This window comes from Pseudophryne corroboree, chromosome 5, assembly GCF_028390025.1.
Source record: "Pseudophryne corroboree isolate aPseCor3 chromosome 5, aPseCor3.hap2, whole genome shotgun sequence".
Lineage (NCBI taxonomy): Eukaryota > Metazoa > Chordata > Amphibia > Anura > Myobatrachidae > Pseudophryne > Pseudophryne corroboree.
In genome coordinates, this window is record NC_086448.1 from 273,782,859 (window position 1) to 273,809,381 (window position 26,523).

General features: G+C 48.6%; 1 protein-coding gene across 2 annotated transcripts in view; it reads right to left on the bottom strand.

The window, feature by feature from the left end:
* CAPN7 (calpain 7) overlaps window positions 1-26,523 on the bottom strand; it is a 218,559-nt gene that overhangs the window by 141,820 nt on the left and 50,216 nt on the right. For both annotated transcript variants that reach the window (XM_063922347.1, XM_063922348.1), the window contains one exon: window positions 902-969. In XM_063922347.1, the coding sequence (XP_063778417.1) occupies window positions 902-969 (68 nt within the window). The remainder of the gene's footprint in view (window positions 1-901; window positions 970-26,523) is intronic.

Consider the following 26,523-nt stretch of genomic DNA (forward strand, 5'->3'; position numbering starts at 1 on the left):
AAATGTTGGTGATGACCAAAGAAAATTACTAAACAAAAATACTTTATTCTCTGAATAATTTTTAGTTTGGGATTTTTTTTTGTTTTTAAAGTCCCGACCAATTGTATCCCTCCCCCCCCAGGTCTTGAATTTCCCTTCTAGTGCACATGCGTGATCATCTAGTTGGGTCACGCATGTTCATATTCCGTCAGACTGGATTTACCAGGACTGTATATCAGAGAAGGATGCATTTATAAATGAGAGTGTGTCCAGGTAAGACAGTAAGCTGGTGCTCACAAAACTCAACTTTATTGAGATGCTATTTAAAAAAGTATCAATCAACCAATAATTGACAAAAAGGCAAAACAAAAACCAAATCCAGTTCTAACTTTATTCACAAATAAGTAAAGGACTCTTCCAAGGTGCATTTACGTAGCAGTAGACACAGGACTTTAATAGACCCTAATTACTGTGCATCAGTGATTGAATTTGTATCTAAACTCCAGAATAAAAAATTATCCAATTAAAATACATGACAGGGACTGAAAACCTTTAGCATAGAGAAGGTTTCCCCAACATCTGTCCTCATCTGCTGTATGTTACTGCCTAGTGACATTCCAGGAATATAATATCTGCCCTAATTTTGGGGATGTTTTATAGCATACATGGTGATGGTCACGAATTTAACACAGTGGCCCAGATATTACACAATTAGTAATTCCCCACGATTTCTTAGTAAAGCAGGATGATCATTCCGGTATTCCACAGTACATAGAACTATAAGAACTATCCTCAACATATATCACATATTAACAAAGAGGATTTTTCACACAAAAAAAATAAAGCTTGACGCATTATACAGGAATGCATTTCTATGTCTGTATATTCACCCAGGAATGCATTTCTATGTCTGTATATTCACCTGTCCAACGCTTGCCGGGCCAACTGTGTCAGTTTTGTTTGAAGGTTTTGATCTGTAGTTTCATTAGACTAAATAGAAGAACATTTTAAAAGTCTTTAGAATGGGATAAATGTTCACAAATCAATGTTATACCATTTCCTAAAATACACAGCCTTTAAAAATGTTAAAACCAAAACAAAAATGGCCAATGTAAGTGTACTTTGCAGTTCATTTGCTGCGACTCCATAAAACAAGAACCAAAAATCAATTCAGTGACAAACTGAAGAAAGCAGATGTGTAGATAAATGTATGTGTAAGTGCAGGAGTAAGTGATTACGCAGCATACCGCTGGGTGATTTGGCGATAAAAGTAGATATGAGAAAGAGCGTAATTTCAATTAATATAGAAACTAAATATCTAAGCTGGTTGGGGAAGTGGGGAGGGGATGGGGGGATTGTGTCAAAGAGAAATAGGCGAGTGAACAATATATAAAAAGGAATGGGAAATGAAGACGACAAAGAAAGATGTGTGGTGACAAAGAGGATGTCAATGAGATAGGCATGACAGAGGGTAATCAGACAATGCAGTAATGGCGGCATTAAGAGGCATGACAGCAGGCAGTGAGAGGGGCAGTCACAGACATTGGAATAAGCAGTGAAGGTGGTAATGAGAAGTACAGGTTGAGTATCCCTTATCCAAAATGCTTGGGACCAGGAGTATTTTGGATATCGGATTTTTCCGTATTCTGGAATAATTGCATACCATAATGAGATATCATGGCGATGGGACCTAAGTCTAAGCACAGAATGCATTTATGTTTCATATACACCTTATACACACACAGCCTGAAGGTAATTTTAGCCTATATTTTAATAACAGTGTGTATTAAACAAAGTGTGTGTACATTCACATAATTTATTTATGTTTCATATACACCTTATACACACAGCCTGAAGGTCATTTAATACAATATTTTTAATAACTTTGTGTATTAAACAAAGTCTGTGTACACTGAGCCATCAGAAAAAAATAAGATTTTACTCACCGGTAAATCTATTTCTCGTAGTCCGTAGTGGATGCTGGGAACTCCGTAAGGACCATGGGGAACAGCGGCTCCGCAGGAGACTGGGCACAACTAAAAGAAAGCTTTTAGACTACCTGGTGTGCACTGGCTCCTCCCACTATGACCCTCCTCCAAGCCTCAGTTAGGATACTGTGCCCGGAAGAGCTGACACAATAAGGAAGGATTTTGAATCCCGGGTAAGACTCATACCAGCCACACCAATCACACCGTATAACTTGTGATACTATACCCAGTTAACAGTATGAAATATAACTGAGCCTCTCAACAGATGGCTCAACAATAACCCTTAGTTAGGCAATAACTACATACAAGTATTGCAGACAATCCGCACTTGGGATGGGCGCCCAGCATCCACTACGGACTACGAGAAATAGATTTACCGGTGAGTAAAATCTTATTTTCTCTGACGTCCTAGTGGATGCTGGGAACTCCGTAAGGACCATGGGGATTATACCAAAGCTCCCAAACGGGCGGGAGAGTGCGGATGACTCTGCAGCACCGAATGAGAGAACTCAAGGTCCTCCTCAGCCAGGGTATCAAATTTGTATAATTTTGCAAACGTGTTTGCCCCTGACCAAGTTGCAGCTCGGCAAAGTTATAAAGCCGAGACCCCTCGGGCAGCCGCCCAAGATGAGCCCACTTTCCTCGTGGAATGGGCTTTTACTGATTTAGGATGCGGCAATCCTGCCGCAGAATGCTCCAGCTGAATTGTGCTACAAATTCAGCGAGCAATAGTCTGCTTAGAAGCAGGAGCACCTATTTTGTTGGGTGCCTACAGGATAAAAAGCGAGTCAGTTTTCCTGACTCCAGCCGTCCTGGAAATATATACATTTTTAAGGCCCTGACTACGTCCAGTAACTTGGAATCTTCCAAGTCCCTAGTAGCCGCAGGCACTACAATAGGTTGGTTTAAGTGAAAAGCTGATACCACCTTAGGGAGAAACTGGGGACGAGTCCTCAATTCTGCCCTATCCATATGGAAAATCAGATAAGGGCTTTTACATGACAAAGCCGCCAATTCTGACACACGCCTGGCCGAAGCCAAGGCCAATAACATGACCACTTTCCACGTGAGATATTTCAAATCCACAGTTTTAAGTGGCTCAAACCAATGTGATTTTAAGAAACTCAACACCACGTTGAGATCCCAAGGTGCCACAGGAGGCACAAAAGGGGGCTGAATATATAGCACTCCCTTTACAAATGTCTGTACTCCAGGCAGTGAAGCCAGTTCTTTCTGGAAGAAAATCGACAGAGCCGAAATCTGGACCTTAATGGAACCCAAGTTTAGGCCCATAGTCACTCCTGACTGTAGGAAGTGCAGAAAACGACCCAGCTGAAATTCCTCTGTTGGGGCCTTCCTGGCCTTACACCACGCAACATATTTTCGCCAAATACGATGATAATGGTTTGCGGTTACTTCTTTCCTGGCTTTTATCAGCGTAGGAATGACTTCCTCCGGAATGCCTTTTTCCTTTAGGATCCGGAATTCAACCGCCATGCCGTCCAACGCAGCCGCGGTAAGTCTTGGAACAGACAGGGCCCCTGCTGTAGCAGATCCTGTCTGAGCGGTAGAGGCCATGGGTCCTCTGATATCATTTCTTGAAGTTCTGGGTACCAAGCTCTTCTTGGCCCATCCGGAACCACGAGTATCGTTCTTACTCCTCGTTTTCTTATTATTCTCAGTACCTTTGGTATGAGAGGCAGAGGAGGGAATACATAAACCGACTGGTACACCCACGGTGTCACTAGAGCGTCCACAGCTGTTGCCTGAGGGTCCCTTGACCTGGCGCAATATCTAGTTTTTTGTTTAGGCGGGACGCCATCATGTCCACCTGTGGCCTTTCCCAACGGTCTACCAACAGTTTGAAGACTTCTGGATGAAGTCCCCACTCTCCCGGGTGTAGGTCGTGTCTGCTGAGGAAGCCTGCTTCCCAGTTGTCCACTCCCGGAATGAACACTGCTGACAGTGCTAAGACGTGATTCTCCGCCCATCGGAGAATCCTTGTGGCTTCTGCCATCGCCATCCTGCTTCTTGTGCCGCCCTGTCGGTTTACAAGGGCGACTGCCGTGATGTTGTCTGATTGGATCAGTACCGGCTGGTTTTGAAGCAGAGGCCTTGCCAGACTTAGGGCATTGTAAATGGCCCTCAGTTCCAGAATATTTATGTGCAGGGACGACTCCTGACTTGACCAAAGTCCTTGGAAATTTCTTCCCTGTGTGACTGCCCCCCAGCCTCGAAGGCTGGCATCCGTGGTTACCAGGACCCAGTCCTGTATGCCGAATCTGCGGCCCTCTTGAAGATGAGCACTCTGCAGCCACCACAGTAGAGATACCCTGGTCCTTGGAGACAGGGTTATCAGCCGATGCATCTGAAGATGCGATCCCGACCACTTGTCCAAGAGGTCCCACTGAAAGGTTCTTGCATGGAACCTGCCGAATGGAATTTTGCTTCGTAAGAAGCTACCATTTTTCCCAGGACTCGTGTGCAGTGATGCACAGATACCTGTTTTGGTTTCAGGAGGTCTCTGACTAGAGATGACAGCTCCTTGGCTTTCTCCTGCGGGAGAAACACTTTTTTCTGTTCTGTGTCCAGAACCATCCCCAGGAACAGTAGGCGTGTGGTAGGAACCAGCTGTGACTTTGGAATGTATAGAATCCATCCATGCTGTTGTAGCACTTCCCGAGATAGTGCTACTCCGACCAACAACTGCTCCTTGGACCTCGCCTTTATAAGGAGATCGTCCAAGTACGGGAAAATTAAAACTCCCTTTTTTCGAAGGAGTATCATCATTTCTGCCATTACCTTGGTAAAGACCCTCGGTGCCGTGGACAGTCCAAACGGCAGTGTTTGGAATTGGTAATGGCAATCCTGTACCACAAATCTGAGGTACTCCTGGTGAGGATGGTAAATGGGGACATGTAGGTAAGCATCCTTGATGTCCAGGGATACCATGTAATCCCCCTCCTCCAGGCTTGCAATAACCGCCCTGAGCGATTCCATCTTGAACTTGAATTTTTTTATGTATGTGTTCAAGGATTTCAAATTTTAAAATGGGTCTCACCGAACCGTCCGGTTTCGGTACCACAAACAGTGTGGAATAGTAACCCCGTCCTTGTTGAAGTAGGGGCACCTTGACTATCACCTGCTGGGAATACAGCTTGTGAATTGCCTCTAGCACAGCCTCCCTGCCTGAGGGAGTTGTCGGCAAGGCAGATTTGAGGAAACGGCGGGGGGGAGACGCCTCGAATTCCAGCTTGTACCCCTGAGATACTACTTGAAGGATCCAGGGATCCACCTGTGAGCGAGCCCACTGATCGCTGAAATTTTTGAGGCGGCCCACCACCGTACCTGGCTACGCCTGTGGAGCCCCCGCGTCATGCGGTGGACTCAGAGGAAGCGGGGGAAGAATTTTGATTCTGGGAACTGGCTGACTGGTGCAGCTTTTTCCCTCTTCCCTCGTCTCTGTGCAGAAAGGAAGCGCCTTTGACCCGCTTGCTTTTCTGAAGCCGAAAGGACTGTACCTGATAATACAGTGCTTTCTTAGGCTGTGAGGAAACCTGAGGTAAAAATTTTTCTTCCCAGCTGTTGCTGTGGATACGAGGTCCCAGAGACCATCCCCAAACAATTCCTCACCTTTATAAGGCTCTATGTGCCTTCTAAAGTCAGCATCACCTGTCCAGTGTCGGGTCTCTAATACCCTCCTGACAGAATGGACATTGCATTAATTCTGGATGCCAGCCGGCAAAATATCCCTCTGTGCATCCCTCCTATATAAGACGACGTCTTATGTTCGCAAAATAGTATCCCTGTTTGACAGGGTTACAGACCACGCTGCAGCAGCACTATCTGCAGGTCTAGTACCTGAGTGTGTAAATACAGACTTCAGGATAGCCTCCTGCTTTTTATCAGCAGGTACCTTCAAAGTGGCCGTATCCTAAGATGGCAGTGCCACCTTTTTTGACAAACGTGTGAGCGCCTTATCCACCCTAGGGGATATCACCCAGCGTAACTTATCCTCTGGCGGGAAAGGGTACGCCATAAGTAACTTTTTAGAAATTACCAGTTTCTTATCGGGGGAACCCACGCTTTTTCACACTTCATTCACTCATTTGATGGGGGAACAAAACACTACCTGCTTTTTCTCCCCAAACATAAAAGCCCTTTTTAGTAGTACTTGGGTTAATGTCAGAAATGTGTAACACATTTTTTATTGCCGGGATCATGTAACGGATGTTCCTAGTGGATTGTGTATATGTCTCAACCTCGTCGACACTGGAGTCAGACTCCGTGTCGACATCTGTGTCTGCCATCTGAGGGAGCGGGCGTTTTTGAGCCCCTGATGGCCTTTGAGACGCCTGGGCAGGCGCGGGCTGAGAAGCCGGCTGTCCCATAGCTGTTACGTCATCCAGCCTTTTATGTAAGGAGTTGACACTGTCGGTTTATACCTTCCACCTATCCATCCACTCTGGTGTCGGCCCCACAGGGGGCGACATCAGTGCATCACATTTATCGGCATCTGCTCTGCCATCACATAAGCCTCCTCATCAAACGTGTCGACACAGCCGTACCGACACACCGCACACACACAGGGAATGCTCTTACTGAGGACAGGACCCCACACAGCCCTTTGGGGAGACAGAGAGAGAGTATGCCAGCACACACCAGAGCGCTATATAATTTAGGGATTAACACTATATTGAGTGAATTTTTCCCAATAGCTGCTTGTATATACAATATTGCGCCTAAATTTAGTGCCCCCCCTCTCTTTTTAACCCTTTGAGCCTGCAAACTACAGGGGAGAGCCTGGGGAGCTGTCTTCCAGCTGCACTGTGAAGAGAAAATGGCGCCAGTGTGCTGAGGGAGATAGCTCCGCCACTTTTTCGCGGACTTTTCTCCCGGTTTTTTATGGATTCTGGCAGGGGTATTTATCACATATATAGCCTCTGGGGCTATATACTGTGATATATTTGCCAGCCAAGGTGTTTTTATTGCTGCTCAGGGCGCCCCCCCCCAGCGCCCTGCACCCTCAGTGACCGGAGTGTGAAGTGTGCATGAGGAGCAATGGCGCACAGCTGCAGTGCTGTGCGCTACCTTGGTGAAGACTGATGTCTTCTGCCGCCGATTTTCCGGACCTCTTCTTGCTTCTGGCTCTGTAAGGGGGACGGCGGCGCGGCTCCGGGAACGAACACCAAGGCCAGTTCCATGCGGTCGATCCCTCTGGAGCTAATGGTGTCCAGTAGCCTAAGAAGCCCAAGCTAGCTGCAAGTAGGTAGGTTCGCTTCTTCTCCCCTTAGTCCCTCGATGCAGTGAGCCTGTTGCCAGCAGGTCTCACTGTAAAATAAAAAACCTAAAATAAACTTTCTTTCTAGGAGCTCAGGAGAGCCCCTAGTGTGCATCCAGCTCGGCCGGGCACAGAAATCTAACTGAGGCTTGGAGGAGGGTCATAGTGGGAGGAGCCAGTGCACACCAGGTAGTCTAAAAACTTTTTAGTTGTGCCCAGTCTCCTGCGGAGCCGCTATTCCCCATGGTCCTTACGGAGTTCCCAGCATCCACTAGGACGTCAGAGAAATAAGAATTTACTCACCGGTAATTCTATTTCTCGTAGTCCGTAGTGGATGCTGGGACTCCGTAAGGACCATGGGGAATAGCGGCTCCGCAGGAGACTGGGCACAACTATAAAGAAAGCTTTAGGTCTAACTGGTGTGCACTGGCTCCTCCCACTATGACCCTCCTCCAGACTTCAGTTAGGATACTGTGCCTGGAAGAGCTGACACAAGAAGGAAGGATTTTGAATCCCAGGTAAGACTCATACCAGCCACACCAATCACACCGTATAACTCGTGATACAATACCCAGTTAACAGTATGATAACAACTGAGCCTCTCAACAGATGGCTCAACAATAACCCTGTAGTTAAGCAACAACTATATACAAGTATTGCAGACAATCCGCACTTGGGATGGGCGCCCAGCATCCACTACGGACTACGAGAAATAGAATTACCGGTGAGTAAATTCTTATTTTCTCTAACGTCCTAAGTGGATGCTGGGACTCCGTAAGGACCATGGGGATTATACCAAAGCTCCCAAACGGGCGGGAGAGTGCGGATGACTCTGCAGCACCGAATGGGCAAACTCTAGGTCCTCCTCAGCCAGGGTGTCAAACTTGTAGAATTTTGCAAATGTGTTTGACCCCGACCAAGTAGCTGCTCGGCAAAGTTGTAGAGCCGAGACCCCTCGGGCAGCCGCCCAAGAAGAGCCCACCTTCCTCGTGGAATGGGCTTTGACTGATTTAGGATGCGGCAGTCCAGCCGGAGAATGTGCAAGCTGAATCGTACTACAGATCCAGCGAGCAATAGTCTGCTTTGAAGCAGGTGCGCCCAACTTGTTGGGCGCATACAGGATAAATAGCGAGTCAGTTTTTCTGACTCCAGCCGTCCTGGAAACATATATTTTCAGGGCCCTGACTACGTCCAACAACTTGGAAGCCTCCAAGTCTTTTGTAGCCGCAGGCACCACAATAGGTTGGTTCAGATGAAACGCTGATACCACTTTAGGGAGAAACTGGGGACGAGTCCTCAATTCTGCCCTATCCATATGGAAAATCAGATAGGGGCTTTTACATGACAAAGCTGCCAATTCTGATACACGCCTGGCCGAAGCCAAGGCCAACAACATGACCACTTTCCACGTGAGATATTTCAAATCCACGGTTTTCAGTGGCTCAAACCAATGTGACTTTAGGAAATCCAACACCACGTTGAGATCCCAAGGTGCCACTGGAGGCACAAAAGGGGGCTGAATATGCAGCACACCCTCAACAAAAGTCTGAACTTCAGGTAGCGAAGCCAGTTCTCTCCGGAAGAAAATCGATAGAGCCGAAATCTGGACCTTAATGGAACCCAATTTCAGGCCCATAGTCACCCCTGACTGTAGGAAGTGCAGGAAACGGCCCAGCTGAAATTCCTCCATTGGGGCCTTCCTGGCCTCACACCACGCAACATATTTTCGCCATATGCGGTGATAATGATTTGCGGTTACGTCTTTCCTAGCCTTAATCAGCGTAGGAATGACTTCCTCCGGAATGCCCTTTTCCTTCAGGATCCGGTGTTCAACCGCCATGCCGTCAAACGCAGCCGCGGTAAGTCTTGGAACAGACAGGGCCCCTGCAGCAGCAGGTCTTGTCTGAGCGGTAGAGGCCATGGGTCCTCTGAGATCATTTCTTGAAGTTCCGGGTACCAAGCTCTTCTTGGCCAATCCGGAACAATGAGTATAGTTCTTACTCCTCTTCTCCTTATTATCCTCAGTACCTTTGGTATGAGAGGAAGAGGAGGGAACACATAAACCGACCGGTACACCCACGGTGTCACTAGAGCGTCCACAGCTATCGCCTGCGGGTCTCTTGACCTGGCGCAATACTTTTCTAGCTTTTTGTTTAGGCGGGACGCCATCATGTCCACCTGTGGTCTTTCCCAACGGTTTACAATCATTTGGAAGACTTCTGGATGAAGTCCCCACTCTCCCGGGTGGAGGTCGTGCCTGCTGAGAAAGTCTGCTTCCCAGTTGTCCACTCCCGGAATGAACACTGCTGACAGTGCTAACACGTGATTTTCCGCCCATCGGAGAATCCTTGTGGCTTCTGCCATCGCCGTCCTGCTTCTCGTGCCGCCCTGTCGGTTTACATGGGCGACTGCCGTGATGTTGTCTGACTGGATCAGTACCGGCTGGTTTTGAAACATGGGTTTTGCCTGACTTAGGGCATTGTAAATGGCCCTCAGCTCCAGAATATTTATGTGCAGGGAAGTCTCCTGACTTGACCATAGTCCTTGGAAGTTTCTTCCCTGTGTGACTGCCCCCCAGCCTCGAAGGCTGGCATCCGTGGTCACCAGGACCCAGTCCTGTATGCCGAATCTGCGGCCCTCTTGAAGATGAGCACTCTGCAGCCACCACAGCAGAGACACCCTTGTCCTTGGAGACAGGGATATCAGACGATGCATCTGAAGATGCGATCCGGACCACTTGTCCAACAGGTCCCACTGAAAGGTTCTTGCATGAAACCTGCCGAATGGAATCGCTTCGTAGGAAGCTACCATTTTTCCCAGGATCCGCGTGCAGTGATGCACCGACACCTGTTTTGGTTTTAGGAGGCCTCTGACTAGAGATGACAGCTCCTTGGCCTTCTCCTCCGGGAGAAACACTTTTCTCTGTTCTGTGTCCAGAACCTTCCCCAGGAACAGTAGACGTGTCGTAGGGACCAGCTGTGACTTTGGAATGTTTAAAATCCAGCCGTGCTGTTGTAGCACTTCCCGAGATAGTGCTACCCGACCAACAACTGCTCTTTGGACCTCGCCTTTATCAGGAGATCGTCCAAGTACGGGATAATTAAAACTCCCTTCTTTCGAAGGAGTATCATCATTTCGGCCATTACCTTGGTAAATACCATCGGAGCCGTGGATAGACTGAACGGCAACGTCTGGAATTGGTAATGACAATCCTGTACCACAAATCTGAGGTACTCCTGGTGAGGATGGTAAATGGGGACATGCAGGTAAGCATCCTTGATGTTTAGTGATACCATGTAATCTCCCTCGTCCAGGCTTGCAATAACCGCCCTGAGCGATTCCATCTTGAACTTGAATTTTTTTATATATGTGTTCAAGGATTTCAAATTTAAAATGGGTCTCACCGAACCGTCCGGTTTCGGTACCACAAACATTGTGGAATAGTAACCCCTTCCTTGTTGAAGTAGGGGCACCTTTACTATCACTTGTTGTGAATACAGCTTGTGAATTGCCTGTAACACTGCCTCCCTGCCTGAGGGAGTGGTTGGCAAGGCAGATTTGAGGAAACGGCGGGGGGGGGGGGGGGGGGGAAGACGTCTCGAATTCCAGCTTGTACCCCTGAGATACTACCTGAAGGATCCAGGGATCCACCCGTGAGCGAGCCCACTGATTGCTGAAAAATTTGAGACGGGCCCCCACCGCACCTGGCTCCGCCTGTGGAGCCCCAGCGTCATGCTGTGGACTTACAGGAAGCGGGGGAGGACTTTTGCTCCTGGGAACTGGCTGTATGCTGCAGCTTCTTTCCCCTACCCCTGCCTCTGGGCAGAAAGGACGCGCCTTTAACCCGCTTGCCCCTATTGGGCCGAAAGGACTGTACCTGATAATACGGTGCTTTCTTTGGTTGTGAGGGAACATGGGGTAAAAATGTAGACTTCCCAGCTGTTGCTGTGGATACGAGGTCCGAGAGACCATCCCCGAACAACTCCTCACCCTTATAAGGCAGAACTTCCATATGTCGTTTGGAATCTGCATCTCCTGTCCACTGACGAGTCCATAACCCTCTCCTGGCAGAAATGGACATTGCACTAACTTTGGATGCCAGCCGGCAAATATCCCTCTGTGCATCCCTCATGTATAAAAGTGCGTCTTTTATATGTTCTACGTTTAGCAATATAGTGTCCCTGTCTAGGGTATCTATATTTTCTGACAGGGAATCTGACCACGCAGCAGCAGCACTGCACATCCAGGCTGAAGCAATAGCCGGTCTCAGTATAACACCTGTGTGTGTATATATAGATTTCAGGATAGCCTCCTGCTTTCTATCAGCAGATTCCTTCAGGGCGGCCGTATCCGGAGACGGTAGTGCCACCTTCTTTGACAAGCGTGTGAGCGCTTTATCCACCCTAGGGGATGTTTCCCAGCGTGCCCTATCCTCTGGCGGGAAAGGGTACGCCATTATTAACCTCTTAGAAATTACCAGCTTTTTATCAGGGGAAGCCCACGCTTCTTCACACACTTCATTTAACTCTTCAGATGGAGGAAAAGCTACTGGTAGTTTTTTCTCTCCAAACATAATACCCTTTTTTTGTGGTACCGGGGGTAACATCAGAAATGTGCAACACATTTTTCATTGCCTCAATCATGTAACGTGTGGCCCTACTGGAAGTTACATTAGTCTCATCGTCGTCGACACTGGAGTCAGTATCCGTGTCGACATCTGTGTCTGTCATCTGAGGTAGCGGGCGTTTTAGAGCCCCTGATGACTTTTGAGACGCCTTGGCAGGCACAGGCTGAGAAGCCAGCTGTCCCACGTTAGGTATGTCGTCAAACCTTTTATGCAAGGAGTCGACACTGTCGCGTAATTCCTTCCACAGCACCATCCACTCAGGTGTCGACCCCGCAGGGGGTGACATCACGTTTACAGGCATTTGCTCCGCCTCCACATAAGCCTCCTCATCAAACATGTCGACACAGCCGTACCGACACACCGCAAACACACAGGGAATGCTCTGACAGAGGACAGGACCCCACAAAGCCCTTTGGGGAGACAGAGAGTATGCCAGCACACACCAGAGCGCTATATAACACAGGGATCCCACTATAAATAAGTGTTTTCCCTTATAGCTGCTTTTTTATATATCATATATATATATCTATACTGCGCCTAAATTTAAATTTAAATTAAATTTAGTGCCCCCCCTCTCTTTTTTTAACCTTCTGTAGTGTTCAGACTGCAGGGGAGAGCCAGGGAGCTTCCTTCCAGCGGAGCTGTGAGGGAAAAATGGCGCCAGTGTGCTGAGGGAGATGGCCCCGCCCCTTTTTCGGCAGACTTTCTCCCGCTTTTTCTGGAATACTGGCAGGGGTAATTTTACATCTATATAGCCTCTAGGACTATATATGATGTAGATTTGCCAGCCAAGGTGTCATATATTGCCATCAGGGCGCCCCCCCCAGCGCCCTGCACCCATCAGTGACCGGAGTGTGAGGTGTACATGAGGAGCAATGGCGCACAGCTGCAGTGCTGTGCGCTACCTTGGTGAAGACCGAAGTCTTCTGCCGCCGATTTTCCGGACCTCTTCGTGCTTCTGGCTCTGTAAGGGGGACGGCGGCGCGGCTCCGGGAACGAACACCAAGGTCGGGTCCTGCGGTCGATCCCTCTGGAGCTAATGGTGTCCAGTAGCCTAAGAAGCCCAAACTACCACCTGTTAGGTAGGTTCGCTTCTTCTCCCCTTAGTCCCTCGCTGCAGTGAGTCTGTTGCCAGCAGATCTCACTGTAAAATAAAAAACCTAAAATATACTTTCTTTCTAGGAGCTCAGGAGAGCCCCTAGTGTGCATCCAGCTCAGCCGGGCACAAGATTCTAACTGAAGTCTGGAGGAGGGTCATAGTGGGAGGAGCCAGTGCACACCAGTTAGACCTAAAGCTTTCTTTATAGTTGTGCCCAGTCTCCTGCGGAGCCGCTATTCCCCATGGTCCTTACGGAGTCCCAGCATCCACTTAGGACGTTAGAGAAACAAAGGTTTCACTATCTCACTCAAAAAATTCCGTATTTCGGAATATTTGGATATGGGATACTCAACCTGTATGAGAGAGGGTAGTGAGAAGTAGGAGACAAAGCAATGTGTGTGACAATGAGAGGTGGAAGAGGGGACCAGTGTATTCCTCTTCACTGTGGCAGACTGGCAGTACTGTAGTCGTAGGCAGAAGGGTCAGACTTCAGACTTGGTAAGCGCTGCCGTGGCTTCGCACTAGCAAGTCAGACATGATTGCGGTGACAGGCACAGATTCCTCATACTGATCAAATGTGTCGCGCATAATGTGCCTCACCCTGTGACTGCACACACAACGCCTACTTCCATAGCCAGAATTCCCACCTCCTGTCATTAACCCGGTGTGTGGGAGAGCTAGTGGAGAGTTTTGCTGTTGTATGCTTTATTGCTGATTAGTCTCCTGGGTACAGGAGATTGATTTTGCAGCATGCATAAGTTTGTTACAGAGCAGAGGCACCTGTACAGGTATTCATGCAAACACTGCTTAGCACAATGCTGTATTATGACATGCCGACAGTACAGGGCTGTGCAAAAAGCAGTTTCTGTGGTCTCATGCAAACAACTATCACTGTGGTGGCTATAACATATATCCATGTTTGCCAGTATTCAACGTAAGTAATAGAATACTATACAGGGAGGAATTTCATTTATAGTTTATTAAATTTAAAAAAGACACTACACTGACCATTATTTCAGGTATACTGTAGGTACTCTGATTACGTTCTTCAGAGTCAAGGGGGAGATGTAATAGCCAGCGAGATGCAGGCATTGGCATGATTCTGGCAAGCATTCCTGGTAATTTACAGGCAAAACAACCTGGTCTTACCTATTATATTACTGCCACTCTAAAACATCAGGCAAACTGCTGATCTGATGCCTGAATCTGTCAGGGTATGGACCCTAATAATCTAACACTAATACCCTTACCAAACCCATAATCCAAATCTTACCCATAAACCTAATAACCGCACCCTAAAAATGCAGAATAGACGGGCCAAATAGTTCTCATCCACCGTCAAATTCTATGTATTGCATTTCCCCCTCATTGTCTCATCAGAGATACAAGCCTTAGGGCAGCGGTCGCCAACGGGTTGGTGGCAGACGCATTCCGGGTCGCTCGACCCTACTGGCTGCTGCCCAACTTCGCAATGGACTCCCCACGCCAGACTGTAGCGCGCCTCTGCCGCCGAGGAGACAGACTTTAGGGGTCATATTTGACCTCTAGCGTCTGTCAGGCAGCACAGCGCTATAGCTACCTGGAAGTGCTGAGGCGCTCCCGGCACTTCCATTACACCCCTGACAACGAGCATTACACCCCTGACAACGAACATTACACCCCTGGCAACAAACATTACACCCCTGGCAACAAACATTACACCCCTGGCAACAAACATTACACCCCTGGCAACAAACATTACACCCCTGGCAACAAACATTACACCCCTGGTAACAAAAGCCCTGGCAACAAACATTACACCCCTGACCACGAGCATTGCACCCCTGGCAACGAGAATTACAACCCTGGCAATGAACAGTGCACCCCTGGAAACAAGACCCCTGGCAACGAGCATGACACCCAGAGCATTACACCCCGACACCCAGAGCATTACATCCCTGGCAACAAGTATGACACCCAGAGCATGAAACCCCTGGCAGTAACCATGAAACCCCTGGCAATGAACGTGGAACCCCTCACAACGATCATGAAACCCCTGACAATGAGCATGAGACCCCTGGCAATGAGCAGGTAATTAGAAGCCTTACTGTGGGGCATAATGTGTAATGGGCATTACGGTGCGTGGCATAATGTATCATAGGCATTGCAGTGTGTGGCATAATTTAGCAAAGGCATTGCAGTAGGTGGCAAAATGTGTCACATGCATTACAGTGTGTGGCATAATGTATCACGGGCATTGCAGTGTGTGGCATAATGAGTCAGGGGCATTGTGGTGTGTGGCATAATGTGTCATGGGCATTACGGTGTTTATAATAGTGTGTCAGGGGTATTCCGGTGTGTGGCATAATGTGTTACAGGCATTACGGTGTGTGGAATAATGTGTCATGGGCATTGCGGTTCATGGCATAATGTGTCATGGGCATTGCGGTGTGTGGAATAATGTGTCAGGACATTGCAGTGTGTGGCATAATGTGTCAGGGGCATTGAGGTGTGTGGCATAATGTGTCAGGGGCATTGAGGTGTGTGGCATAATGTGTCAGGGGCATTGAGGTGTGTGGCATAATGTGTCAGGGGCATTGAGGTGTGTGGCATAATGTGTCACGGACATTATGGTGTAGCATAATGTGTAACGGGCATTACTATAAGGAGAAAAAATGACAAATAATGTAAGGGGCATTTTCCTGTGGTGGCCAATGTCTGGGTGTGCAGGTTGCAAAACTGGACTATAAGGTATTCATTTCCTGCAATACCACGCCCCTTGCAGTGAGGTCACACCCTCTTTTTGGAGCGTGCGCACCTGCGGCGCACACTACTTCCTTACTCTTCATATGACAATGGGAGGGGATGCCAGAAACTTTTTCGGCAGGGGGGTGCAAAATTTATAAGCTACGCCACTGCTCACGAGTCTGGTCTTAACACTGAGAGAGTCCCAGCAACTATTCAAGTACAGCATTCTTTTCAAAAACTTTAGTAGCTCCTCAGGCGGTTTAATTTTTCTCGAGTAGCTCACACACCAATTAAAGTTGGAGACCACTGCCTTAGGGGGACATACACTAAGCAGTGAACAGTTTGACAGCTTTAAGCTTGCCTAGGATTTAGTTTGGAGAATCTTTACTACCTTATGGCTTTTTATGTTCAGGTTTATATACGCCCATCCTTTATGTAGCGGGCATTGCAGTAATTGATCATTTGTGTGGGTAATGATGCGAATATCATGAACATGAACTCATTCTTGGCTCTATCAACTTTATTCTTATTTGCAAGTATTTTAAGTTTGATCATCACTTATTTACAAACACAGCCATCTGATATTTGATAATTGTGTACACCATACAGTTTGTATTTCACAGGATACCTTGGTAGCTGGATTTGCGTTGTCGCACAGTTTTTTCCTCTTACTTTAATTGTTCAGTATAAGTCATAGGTATATTATTCCTTGTAATTGATAGCACTTTTACATTACACATTAGAGCTATACATATTAAGGGCTGCAGAATATTATACTGGCATCCATCATACTGACATGTCCATGATGTCAGCATTGACCATATTGACTTTGACGTAATGTAGACGTGGCCAGAATGTCGACAGTGTCTCCGATTAGTCAATCCCTAACACTAATGCAAATGTTGACAATTTCCAGGTGGCGACATTTATGAAATCAACATTTTAATTATGTCAACATCATAACTGTTGACATTATGGGGTCAATTCAAGTAAAGGTGAGGGGGTGAGCTGCCGTTGTAATGGCAGCTGAATTTGCCCCCCCCTCGTGGCCCAATCTCACGCCAGACTTATGGCTTTTCTCTAATGTCCTAGAGGATGCTGGGGACTCCGTAAGAACCATGGGGATAGACGGGCTCCGCAGGAGACATGGGCACTTTAAGAAAGACTTTAGGTCTGGGTGTGCACTGGCTCCTCCCTCTATTCCCCTCCTCTAGACCTCAGTTTGATACTGTGCCCAGAGGAGATGGGTGCACGTCAGGGAGCTCTCCTGAGCTTCTTGACAGAAAGTATATTTGTTGGGTTTTTTATTTTCAGGGAGCCTGCTGGCAACAGACTCCCTGCATCGAGGGACTGAGGGGAGAGAAGCAGACCTACTGTACTTCTGTGAGTTTCAAGGCTTTGCTTCTTAGGCTACTGGACACCATTAGCTCCAGATGGATTGGTACGCAGGTCTCACCCTTGCCGTCCGTCCCAGAGCCGCGCCGCCGTCCCCCTCGCAGAGCCGGAAGATAGAAGCCGGGTGAGTATGAGAAGGAAAGAAGACATCAGAGGCGGCAGAAGACTTCATGATCTTCACTGAGGTAACGCACAGCACTGCAGCTGTGTGCCATTGCTACCATACACCTCACACACGGCAGTCACTGTAAGGGTGCAGGGCGCAGGGGGGGGGGGAGGGGGGCGCCCTGGGCAGCATATAGACCTCTTTTGGCAAAAATAAGTATATGTACAGCTGGGCACTGTACATATATAAGAGCCCCTGCCAACTTTTTAGATTTTCAGCGGGACAGAAGCCCGCCACCGAGGGGGCGGGGCTTCTCCCTCAGCACTCACCAGCGCCATTTTTTCTCCACAGCACCGCTGAGAGGAAGCTCCCCGGACTCTCCCCTGCTTATACCACGGTAGACAGAGGGTTTTAAAGAGATGGGGGGGGGGCACAAATTTGGCACATATTGTATATGTAAACAGCGCTATCTGGGTAAACATAAAATTATTGTGTTTTTCTCCTGGGTCATACAGCGCTGGGGTGTGTGCTGGCATACTCTCTCTCTGTCTCTCCAAAGGGCCTGGTGGGGAAACTGTCCTCAGATAAGAGGTTCCCTGTGTGTGTGGTGTGTCGGTACGCATGTGTCGACATGTCTGAGGTAGAAGGCTCACCTAGAGAGGTGGGGGGAGCGTATGAATGTGAGGTCTTCGTCGGCGGTGCCGACACCTGACTGGGTGGATATGTGGAATGTTTTAAGTGCTAGTGTGAACTTATTGCACAAGAGATTAGACAAAGCTGAGGCTAAGGAACAGTCATGGAGTGAACCCGTGTCTGTCCCTATGTCGCCGGGACCTTCAGGGTCTCAGAAGCGCCCACTATCCCAAATAGCAGACACTGATACCGACACGGATTCGGACTCCAGTGTCGACTACGATGATGTAAAGTTACAGCCGAAAGTGGCTAAATGTATTCGATATATGATTATTGCAATAAAAGAAGTGTTGCATATCACAGAGGAACCCCCGGTCCCTGACACGAGGCTACACATGTATAAGGGAAAGAAACCTGAGGTAACTTTTCCCTCCTCACATGAGTTGAACGAATTATGTGAAAAAGCTTGGGAATCTCCAGACAAAAAACTGCAGATTCCCAAAAGGATTCTTATGGCGTATCCTTTCCCGCCAACGGACAGGGTACGGTGGGAATCATCCCCTAAGGTGGACAAAGCGTTGACACGCTTGTCAAAAAAGATAGCGCTGCCATCACAAGATACGTCTACCCTCAAGGATCCTGCTGACCGCAAGCAGGAGATTACCTTGAAGTCCATTTACACACATTCTGGTACATTACTCAGACCGGCAATTGCGTCGGCCTGGGTGTGTAGCGCGGTAGCAGCATGGACAGATTCCTTATCGGCGGAGATTGAGACCCTAGATAAGGATACCATTTTATTGACCCTAGGCCATATAAAGGATGCTGTCTTATATAGGAGAGATGCTCAAAGAGACATTAGTTTACTGGGTTCCAGAATAAACGCTATGTCAATCTCTGCTAGACGAGTCCTCTGGACCAGACAGTGGACAGGTGATGCCGACTCAAAAAGACATATGGAGGTTTTACCTTACAAGGGGGAGGAATTGTTTGGGGAAGGTCTCTCGGACCTGGGCTCCACAGCTACGGCAGGTAAATCAAATTTTTTACCTTATGTTCCCTCACAACCTAAGAAAGCGCCACATTATCAAATGCAGTCCTTTCGTTCAAATAAAAGCAAAAGAGTGCGCGGATCATCCTTTCTTGCCAGAGGTAAGGGCAGAGGTAAAAAGCTGCACAGCACAGCTAGTTCCCAGGAACAGAAATCCTCCCCGGCCTCTGCAAAATCCACCGCATGACGCTGGGGCTCCGCTGGGGGAGTCCGCCCCAGTGGGGGCACATCTTCGACTTTTCAGCCACATCTGGGTTCACTCACAGGTGGATCCCTGGGCAATAGAAATTGTTTCTCAGGGATACAAGCTGGAATTCGAAGAGGTGCCTCCTCGCCGGTTTTTCAAATCGGCTCTACCGACTTCTCCCCTGGAAAGGGAGATAGTGTTAAATGCTATTCACACATTGTGTCTTCAACAAGTGGTGGTCGAAGTTCCCCTACTTCAGAGAGGGAAGGGATACTACTCCACCCTGTTTGTAGTTCCGAAACCGGACGGTTCGGTCAGACCCATATTGAATTTAAAATCCCTGAACCTATACTTAAAACGGTTCAAGTTCAAAATGGAATCGCTCAGAGCGGTCATCGCCAGCCTGGAAGGGGGGGATTTTATGGTATCCCTGGACATAAAGGATGCTTACCTTCATGTTCCCATATATCCACCTCATCAGGCGTACCTGAGATTTGCGGTACAGGATTGTCATTGCCATTTTCAGACGTAGCCGTTTGGGCTTTCCACGGCCCCGAGGATTGTCACAAAGGTAATGGCGGAAATGATGGTGCTCCTGCGCAAGCAGGGTGTCACAATTATTCCGTACTCGGACGATCTCCTCATAAAAGCGAGATCACGAGAGAAGTTACTGAACAGTGTGTCACTTTCAGTGAAGGTGTTACAGCAACACGGCTGGATTCTCAATATCCCGAAGTCGCAGCTGGTTCCTATGACTCGTCTGAGCTTCTTGGGCATGGTTCTGGACACCAACCAGAAAAAGGTTTTTCTCCCGATAGAAAAGGCTCAGGAACTCATGACTCTAGTCAAGAACCTTTTGAAGCCAAAACAAGTGTCTGTGCATCATTGCACTCAAGTCCTGGGAAAAATGGTGGCAACATACGAGGCCATTCCCTTCGGCAGGTTCCATGCAAGGACTTTCCAATGGGACCTATTGGACAAGTGGTCCGGATCACATCTACAAATTCATCAGCGGATCACCCTATCCCCCAGGGCCAAGGTATCTCTCCTGTGGTGGCTGCAGAGTGCTCACCTTTTGGAAGGATGCAGGTTCAGCATTCAGGATTGGATCCTGGTGACCACGGACGCGAGCCTCAGAGGGTGGGGAGCAGTCACAAGGGGAAGAAACTTCCAAGGACTCTGGACAAGTCAAGAGACTTGTCTTCACATCAACATCCTGGAACTGAGGGCCATATACAACGCCCTACGTCAGGCGGAGAACTTACTTCGCGACCAACCAGTTCTGATCCAGTCAGACAACACCACCGCAGTCGCTCATGTAAACCGCCAAGGCGGCACAAGAAGCAGGGTGGCAATGGCGGAAGCCACCAAGATTCTTCGCTAGGCGGAAAATCATGTAAGCGCACTGTCAGCTGTGTTCATTCCGGGAGTGGACAACTGGGAAGCAGACTTCCTCAGCAGACACGACCTGCATCCAGGGGAGTGGGGACTTCATCGGGAAGTCTTCGCACAGATTGCAAGTCAGTGGGGACTGCCCCAGATAGACATGATGGCATCCCGTCTCAACAAAAAGCTACAGAGGTATTGCGCCAGATCAAAAGATCCTCAGGCGGTAGCAGTAGACGCCCCAGTGACACCGTGGGTGTTCCAGTCGGTTTATGTGTTTCCTCCTCTTCCTCTCATACCCAAGGTATTGAGATTAATAAGAAAAAGAGGAGTGAGAACAATTCTCATTGTTCCAGATTGGCCAAGAAGGACCTGGTATCCGGATCTGCTGGAAATGCTCACAGAAGATCCGTGGCCTCTTCCTCTACGACAGAACCTGTTACAACAGGGGCCATGTCTGTTCCAAGACTTACCGCGGCTGCGTTTGACGGCATGGCGGTTGAACGCCGGATCCTAGCGGAAAATAAGAATTTACTTACCGATAATTCTATTTCTCGTAGTCCGTAGTGGATGCTGGGGACTCCGTCAGGACCATGGGGATTAGCGGCTCCGCAGGAGACAGGGCACAAAAGTAAAAGCTTTAGGATCAGGTGGTGTGCACTGGCTCCTCCCCCCATGACCCTCCTCCAAGCCTCAGTTAGGACACTGTGCCCGGACGAGCGTACACAATAAGGAAGGATTTTGAATCCCGGGTAAGACTCATACCAGCCACACCAATCACACTGTACAACCTGTGATCTGAACCCAGTTAACAGCATGATAACAGCGGAGCCTCTGAAAAGATGGCTCACAACAATAATAACCCGATTTTTGTAACAATAACTATGTACAAGTATTGCAGACAATCCGCACTTGGGATAGGCGCCCAGCATCCACTACGGACTACGAGAAATAGAATTATCGGTAAGTAAATTCTTATTTTCTCTGACGTCCTAAGTGGATGCTGGGACTCCGTCAGGACCATGGGGATTATACCAAAGCTCCCAAACGAGCGGGAGAGTGCGGATGACTCTGCAGCACCGAATGAGAGAACTCCAGGTCCTCCTCAGCCAGGGTGTGCCCCTGACCAAGTAGCAGCTCGGCAAAGTTGTAAAGCCGAGACCCCTCGGGCAGCCGCCCAAGATGAGCCCACCTTCCTTGTGGAATGGGCATTTACATATTTTGGCTGTGGCAGGCCTGCCACAGAATGTGCAAGCTGAATTGTACTACACATCCAACTAGCAATCGTCTGCTTAGAAGCAAGAGCACCCAGTTTTTTGGGTGCCTACAGGATTTCAGGGCCCTGACAACATCCAGCAACTTGGAGTCCTCCAAGTCCCTAGTAGCCGCAGGTACCACAATAAGCTGGTGCAGGTGAAACGCTGACACCACCTTAGGGAGAAACTGGGGACGAGTCCGCAGCTCTGCCCTGTCCGAATGGACAATCAGATATGGGCTTTGTGAGACAAAGCCGCCAATTCTGACACTCGCCTGGCCGAGGCCAGGGCCAACAGCATGGTCACTTTCCATGTGAGATATTTCAAATCCACAGATTTGAGCGGTTTAAACCAATGTGATTTGAGGAATCCCAGAACTACGTTGAGATCCCACAGTGCCACTGGAGGCACAAAGGGGGTTGTATATGCAGTACTCCCTTGACAAACTTCTGGACTTCAGGAACTGAAGCCAATCTTTTCTGGAAGAAAATTGACAGGGCCGAAATTTGAACCCTAATGGACCCCAATTTGTGGCCCATAGACACTCCTGTTTGCAGGAAATGCAGGAATCGACCGAGTTGAAATTTCTTCGTGGGGCCTTCCTGGCCTCACACCACGCAACATATTTTCGCCACATGTGGTGATAATGTTGTGCGGTCACCTCCTTCCTGGCTTTGACCAGGGTAGGAATGACCTCTTCCGGAATGCCTTTTTCCCTTAGGATCCGGCGTTCCACCGCCATGCCGTCAAACGCAGCCGCGGTAAGTCTTGGAACAGACATGGTACTTGCTGAAGCAAGTCCCTTCTTAGCGGCAGAGGCCATGAGTCCTCTGTGAGCATTTCTTGAAGTTCCGGGTACCAAGTCCTTCTTGGCCAATCCGGAGCCACGAGTATAGTTCTTACTCCTCTACGTCTTATAATTCTCAGTACCTTGGGTATGAGAAGCAGAGGAGGGAACACATACACCGACTGGTACACCCACGGTGTTAACAGAACGTCCACAGCTATTGCCTGAGGGTCTCTTGACATGGCGCAATACCTGTCCAGTTTTTTTTTTTTTTTGTTCAGGCGGGACGCCATCATTTCCACCTTTGGTCTTTCCCAACGGTTCACAATCATGTGGAAGACTTCCCGATGAAGTCCCCACTCTCCCGGGTGGAGGTCGTGCCTGCTGAGGAAGTCTGCTTCCCAGTTGTCCACTCCCGGAATGAACACTGCTGACAGTGTTATCACATGATTTTCCGCCAGACTATATCACACTCCCTGGAAATTTTTTCCCTGTGTGACTGCTCCCCAGCCTCTCAGGCTGGCATCCGTGGTCACCAGGACCCAGTCCTGAATGCCGAATCTGCGGCCCTTTAATAGATGAGCACTCTGCAGCCACCGCAGAAGAAACACCCTTGTCCTTGGAGACAGGGTTATCCGCTGATGCATCTGAAGATGCGATCCGGACCATTTTTCCAGCAGATCCCACTGAAAAGTTCTTGCGTGAAATCTGCCGAATGGAATCGCTTCGTAAGAAGCCACCATTTTTCCCAGGACCCTTGTGCAATGATGCACTGACACTTTTCCTAGTTTTAGGAGGTTCCTGACTAGCTCGGATAACTCCCTGGCTTTCTTCTCCGGGAGAAACACCCTTTTCTGGACTGTGTCCAGAATCATCCCTAGGAACAGCAGACGTGTCGTCGGAAACAGCTGCGATTTTGGAATATTTAGAATCCACCCGTGCTGTCGTAGAACTACTTGAGATAGTGCTACTCCGACCTCCAACTGTTCTCTGGACCTTGCCCTTATCAGGAGATCGTCCATTTTCTTTGAAGAAGAATCATCATTTCGGTCATTACCTTGGTAAAGACCCGGGGTGCCGTGGACAATCCAAACGGCAGCGTCTGAAACTGATAGTGACAGTTCTGTACCACGAACCTGAGGTACCCTTGGTGAGAAGGGCAAATTGGGACATGGAGGTAAGCATCCCTGATGTCCAGGGACACCATATAGTCCCCTTCTTCCTGGTTCGCTATCACTGCTCTGAGTGACTCCATCTTGATTTGAACCTTTGTATGTAAGTGTTCAAAGATTTCAGATTTAGAATAGGTCTCACCGAGCCGTCTGGCTTCAGTACCACAATATAGTGTGGAATAATACCCCTTTCCTTGTTGTAGGAGGGGTACTTTGATTATCACCTGCTGGGAATACAGCTTGGTAAAGCAGACTTCAGGAACCTGCGAGGGGGAGACGTCTCGAATTTCCAATCTGTACCCCTGGGATACTACTTGTAGGTTCCAGGGGTCCACTTGCGAGTGAGCCCACTGCGTGCTGAAACTCTTGAGACGACCCCCCACCGCACCTGAGTCCGCTTGTACGGTCCCAGCGTCATGCTGAGGACTTGGTAGAAGCGGTGGAGGGCTTCTGTTCCTGGAAATGGGCTACCTGCTGCAGTCTTCTTCCCTTTCCTCTATCCCTGGGCAGATATGACTGGCCTTTTGCCCGCTTGCCCTTATGGGGACGAAAGGACTGAGGCTGAAAAGACGGTGTCTTTTTCTGCTGAGATGTGACTTGGGGTAAAAAAGGTGGATTTTCCAGCTGTTGCCGTGGCCACCAGGTCCGATGGACCGACCCCAAATAACTCCTCCCCTTTATACGGCAATACTTCCATGTGCCGTTTGGAATCTGCATCACCTGACCACTGTCGTGTCCATAAACATCTTCTGGCAGATATGGACATCGCACTTACTCTTGATGCCAGAGTGCAAATATCCCTCTGTGCATCTCGCATATATAGAAATGCATCCTTTAAATGCTCTATAGTCAATAAAATACTGTCCCTGTCAAGGGTATCAATATTTTCAGTCAGGGAATCCGACCAAGCCACCCCAGCGCTGCACATTCAGGCTGAGGCGATCGCTGGTCGCAGTATAACACCAATATGTGTGTATATACTTTTTAGGATATTTTCCATCCTATCAGCTGGCTCCTTGAGGGCGGCCGTATCTGGAGACGGTAACGCCACTTGTGATAAGCGTGTGAGCGCCTTCATTTAATTTATCTGATTCAGGAAAAACTACAGGTAGTTTTTTCACACCCCACATAATACCCTTTTTTGTGGTACTTGTAGTATCAGAAATATGTAACACCTCCTTCATTGCCCTTAACATGTAACGTGTGGCCCTAAAGGAAAATACGTTTGTTTCTTCACCGTCGACACTGGAGTCAGTGTCCGTGTCTGTGTCGACCGACTGAGGTAAATGGGCGTTTTAAAGCCCCTGACGGTGTTTGAGACGCCTGGACAGGTACTAATTTGTTTGCCGGCCGTCTCATGTCGTCAACCGACCTTGCAGCGTGTTGACATTATCACGTAATTCCCTAAATAAGCCATCCATTCCGGTGTCGACTCCCTAGAGAGTGACATCACCATTACAGGCAATTGCTCCGCCTCCTCACCAACATCGTCCTCGTACATGTCGACACACACGTACCGACACACTCTGATAGAGGACAGGACCCCACTAGCCCTTTGGGGAGACAGAGGGAGAGTTTGCCAGCACACACCAAAAACGCTATAATTATACAGGGACAACCTTTATATAAGTGTTTTCCCTTATAGCATCTTAATATATAATCATATCGCCAAATAAGTGCCCCCCCTCTCTGTTTTAACCCTGTTTCTGTAGTGCAGTGCAGGGGAGAGCCTGGGAGCCTTCCCTCCAGCAGTTCTGTGAGGGAAAATGGCGCTGTGTGCTGAGGAGAATAGGCCCCGCCCCCTTTTCGGCGGGCTTCTTCTCCCGTTTTTCTAACAACCTGGCAGGGGTTAAATACATCCATATAGCCCCAGAGGCTATATGTGATGTATTTTTAGCCAGTATAGGTACTTTCATTGCTGCCCAGGGCGCCCCCCCCAGCGCCCTGCACCCTCAGTGACCGTTGGTGTGAAGTGTGCTGAGAGCAATGGCGCACAGCTGCAGTGCTGTGCGCTACCTCATGAAGACTGAGAAGTCTTCAGCCGCCGATTTCTGGACCTCTTCTCTCTTCAGCATCTGCAAGGGGGTCGGCGGCGCGGCTCCAGTGACCCATCCAGGCTGTACCTGTGATCGTCCCTCTGGAGCTAGTGTCCAGTAGCCTAAGAAGCCAATCCATCCTGCACGCAGGTGAGTTCACTTCTTCTCCCCTAAGTCCCTCGTTGCAGTGAGCCTGTTGCCAGCAGGACTCACTGAAAATAAAAAACCTAATAAAACTTTTACTCTAAGCAGCTCTTTAGGAGAGCCACCTAGATTGCACCCTTCTCGGCCGGGCACAAAAACCTAACTGAGGCTTGGAGGAGGGTCATGGGGGGAGGAGCCAGTGCACACCACCTGATCCTAAAGCTTTTACTTTTGTGCCCTGTCTCCTGCGGAGCCGCTAATCCCCATGGTCCTGATGGAGTCCCCAGCATCCACTTAGGACGTCAGAGAAAAAGGAATTCCGGATGAGGTCATTCCTACGCTGATAAAGGCTAGGAAGGACGTGACAGCTAAACATTATCACCGTATATGGCGAAAATATGTTTCTTGGTGTGAGGCCAGGAATGCTCCTACGGAAGAATTCCATCTGGGCCGTTTCCTGCACTTCCTACAGACTGGAGTGAATTTGGGCCTAAAGTTAGGATCCATTAAGGTTCAGATTTCGGCCTTATCCATTTTCTTTCAAAAAGAATTGGCTTCTCTCCCAGAAGTACAGACTTTTGTAAAGGGAGTGCTGCATATTCAGCCTCCTTTTATACCTCCGGTGGCGCCTTGGGACCTTAACGTGGTGTTGAGTTTCCTTAAGTCGCA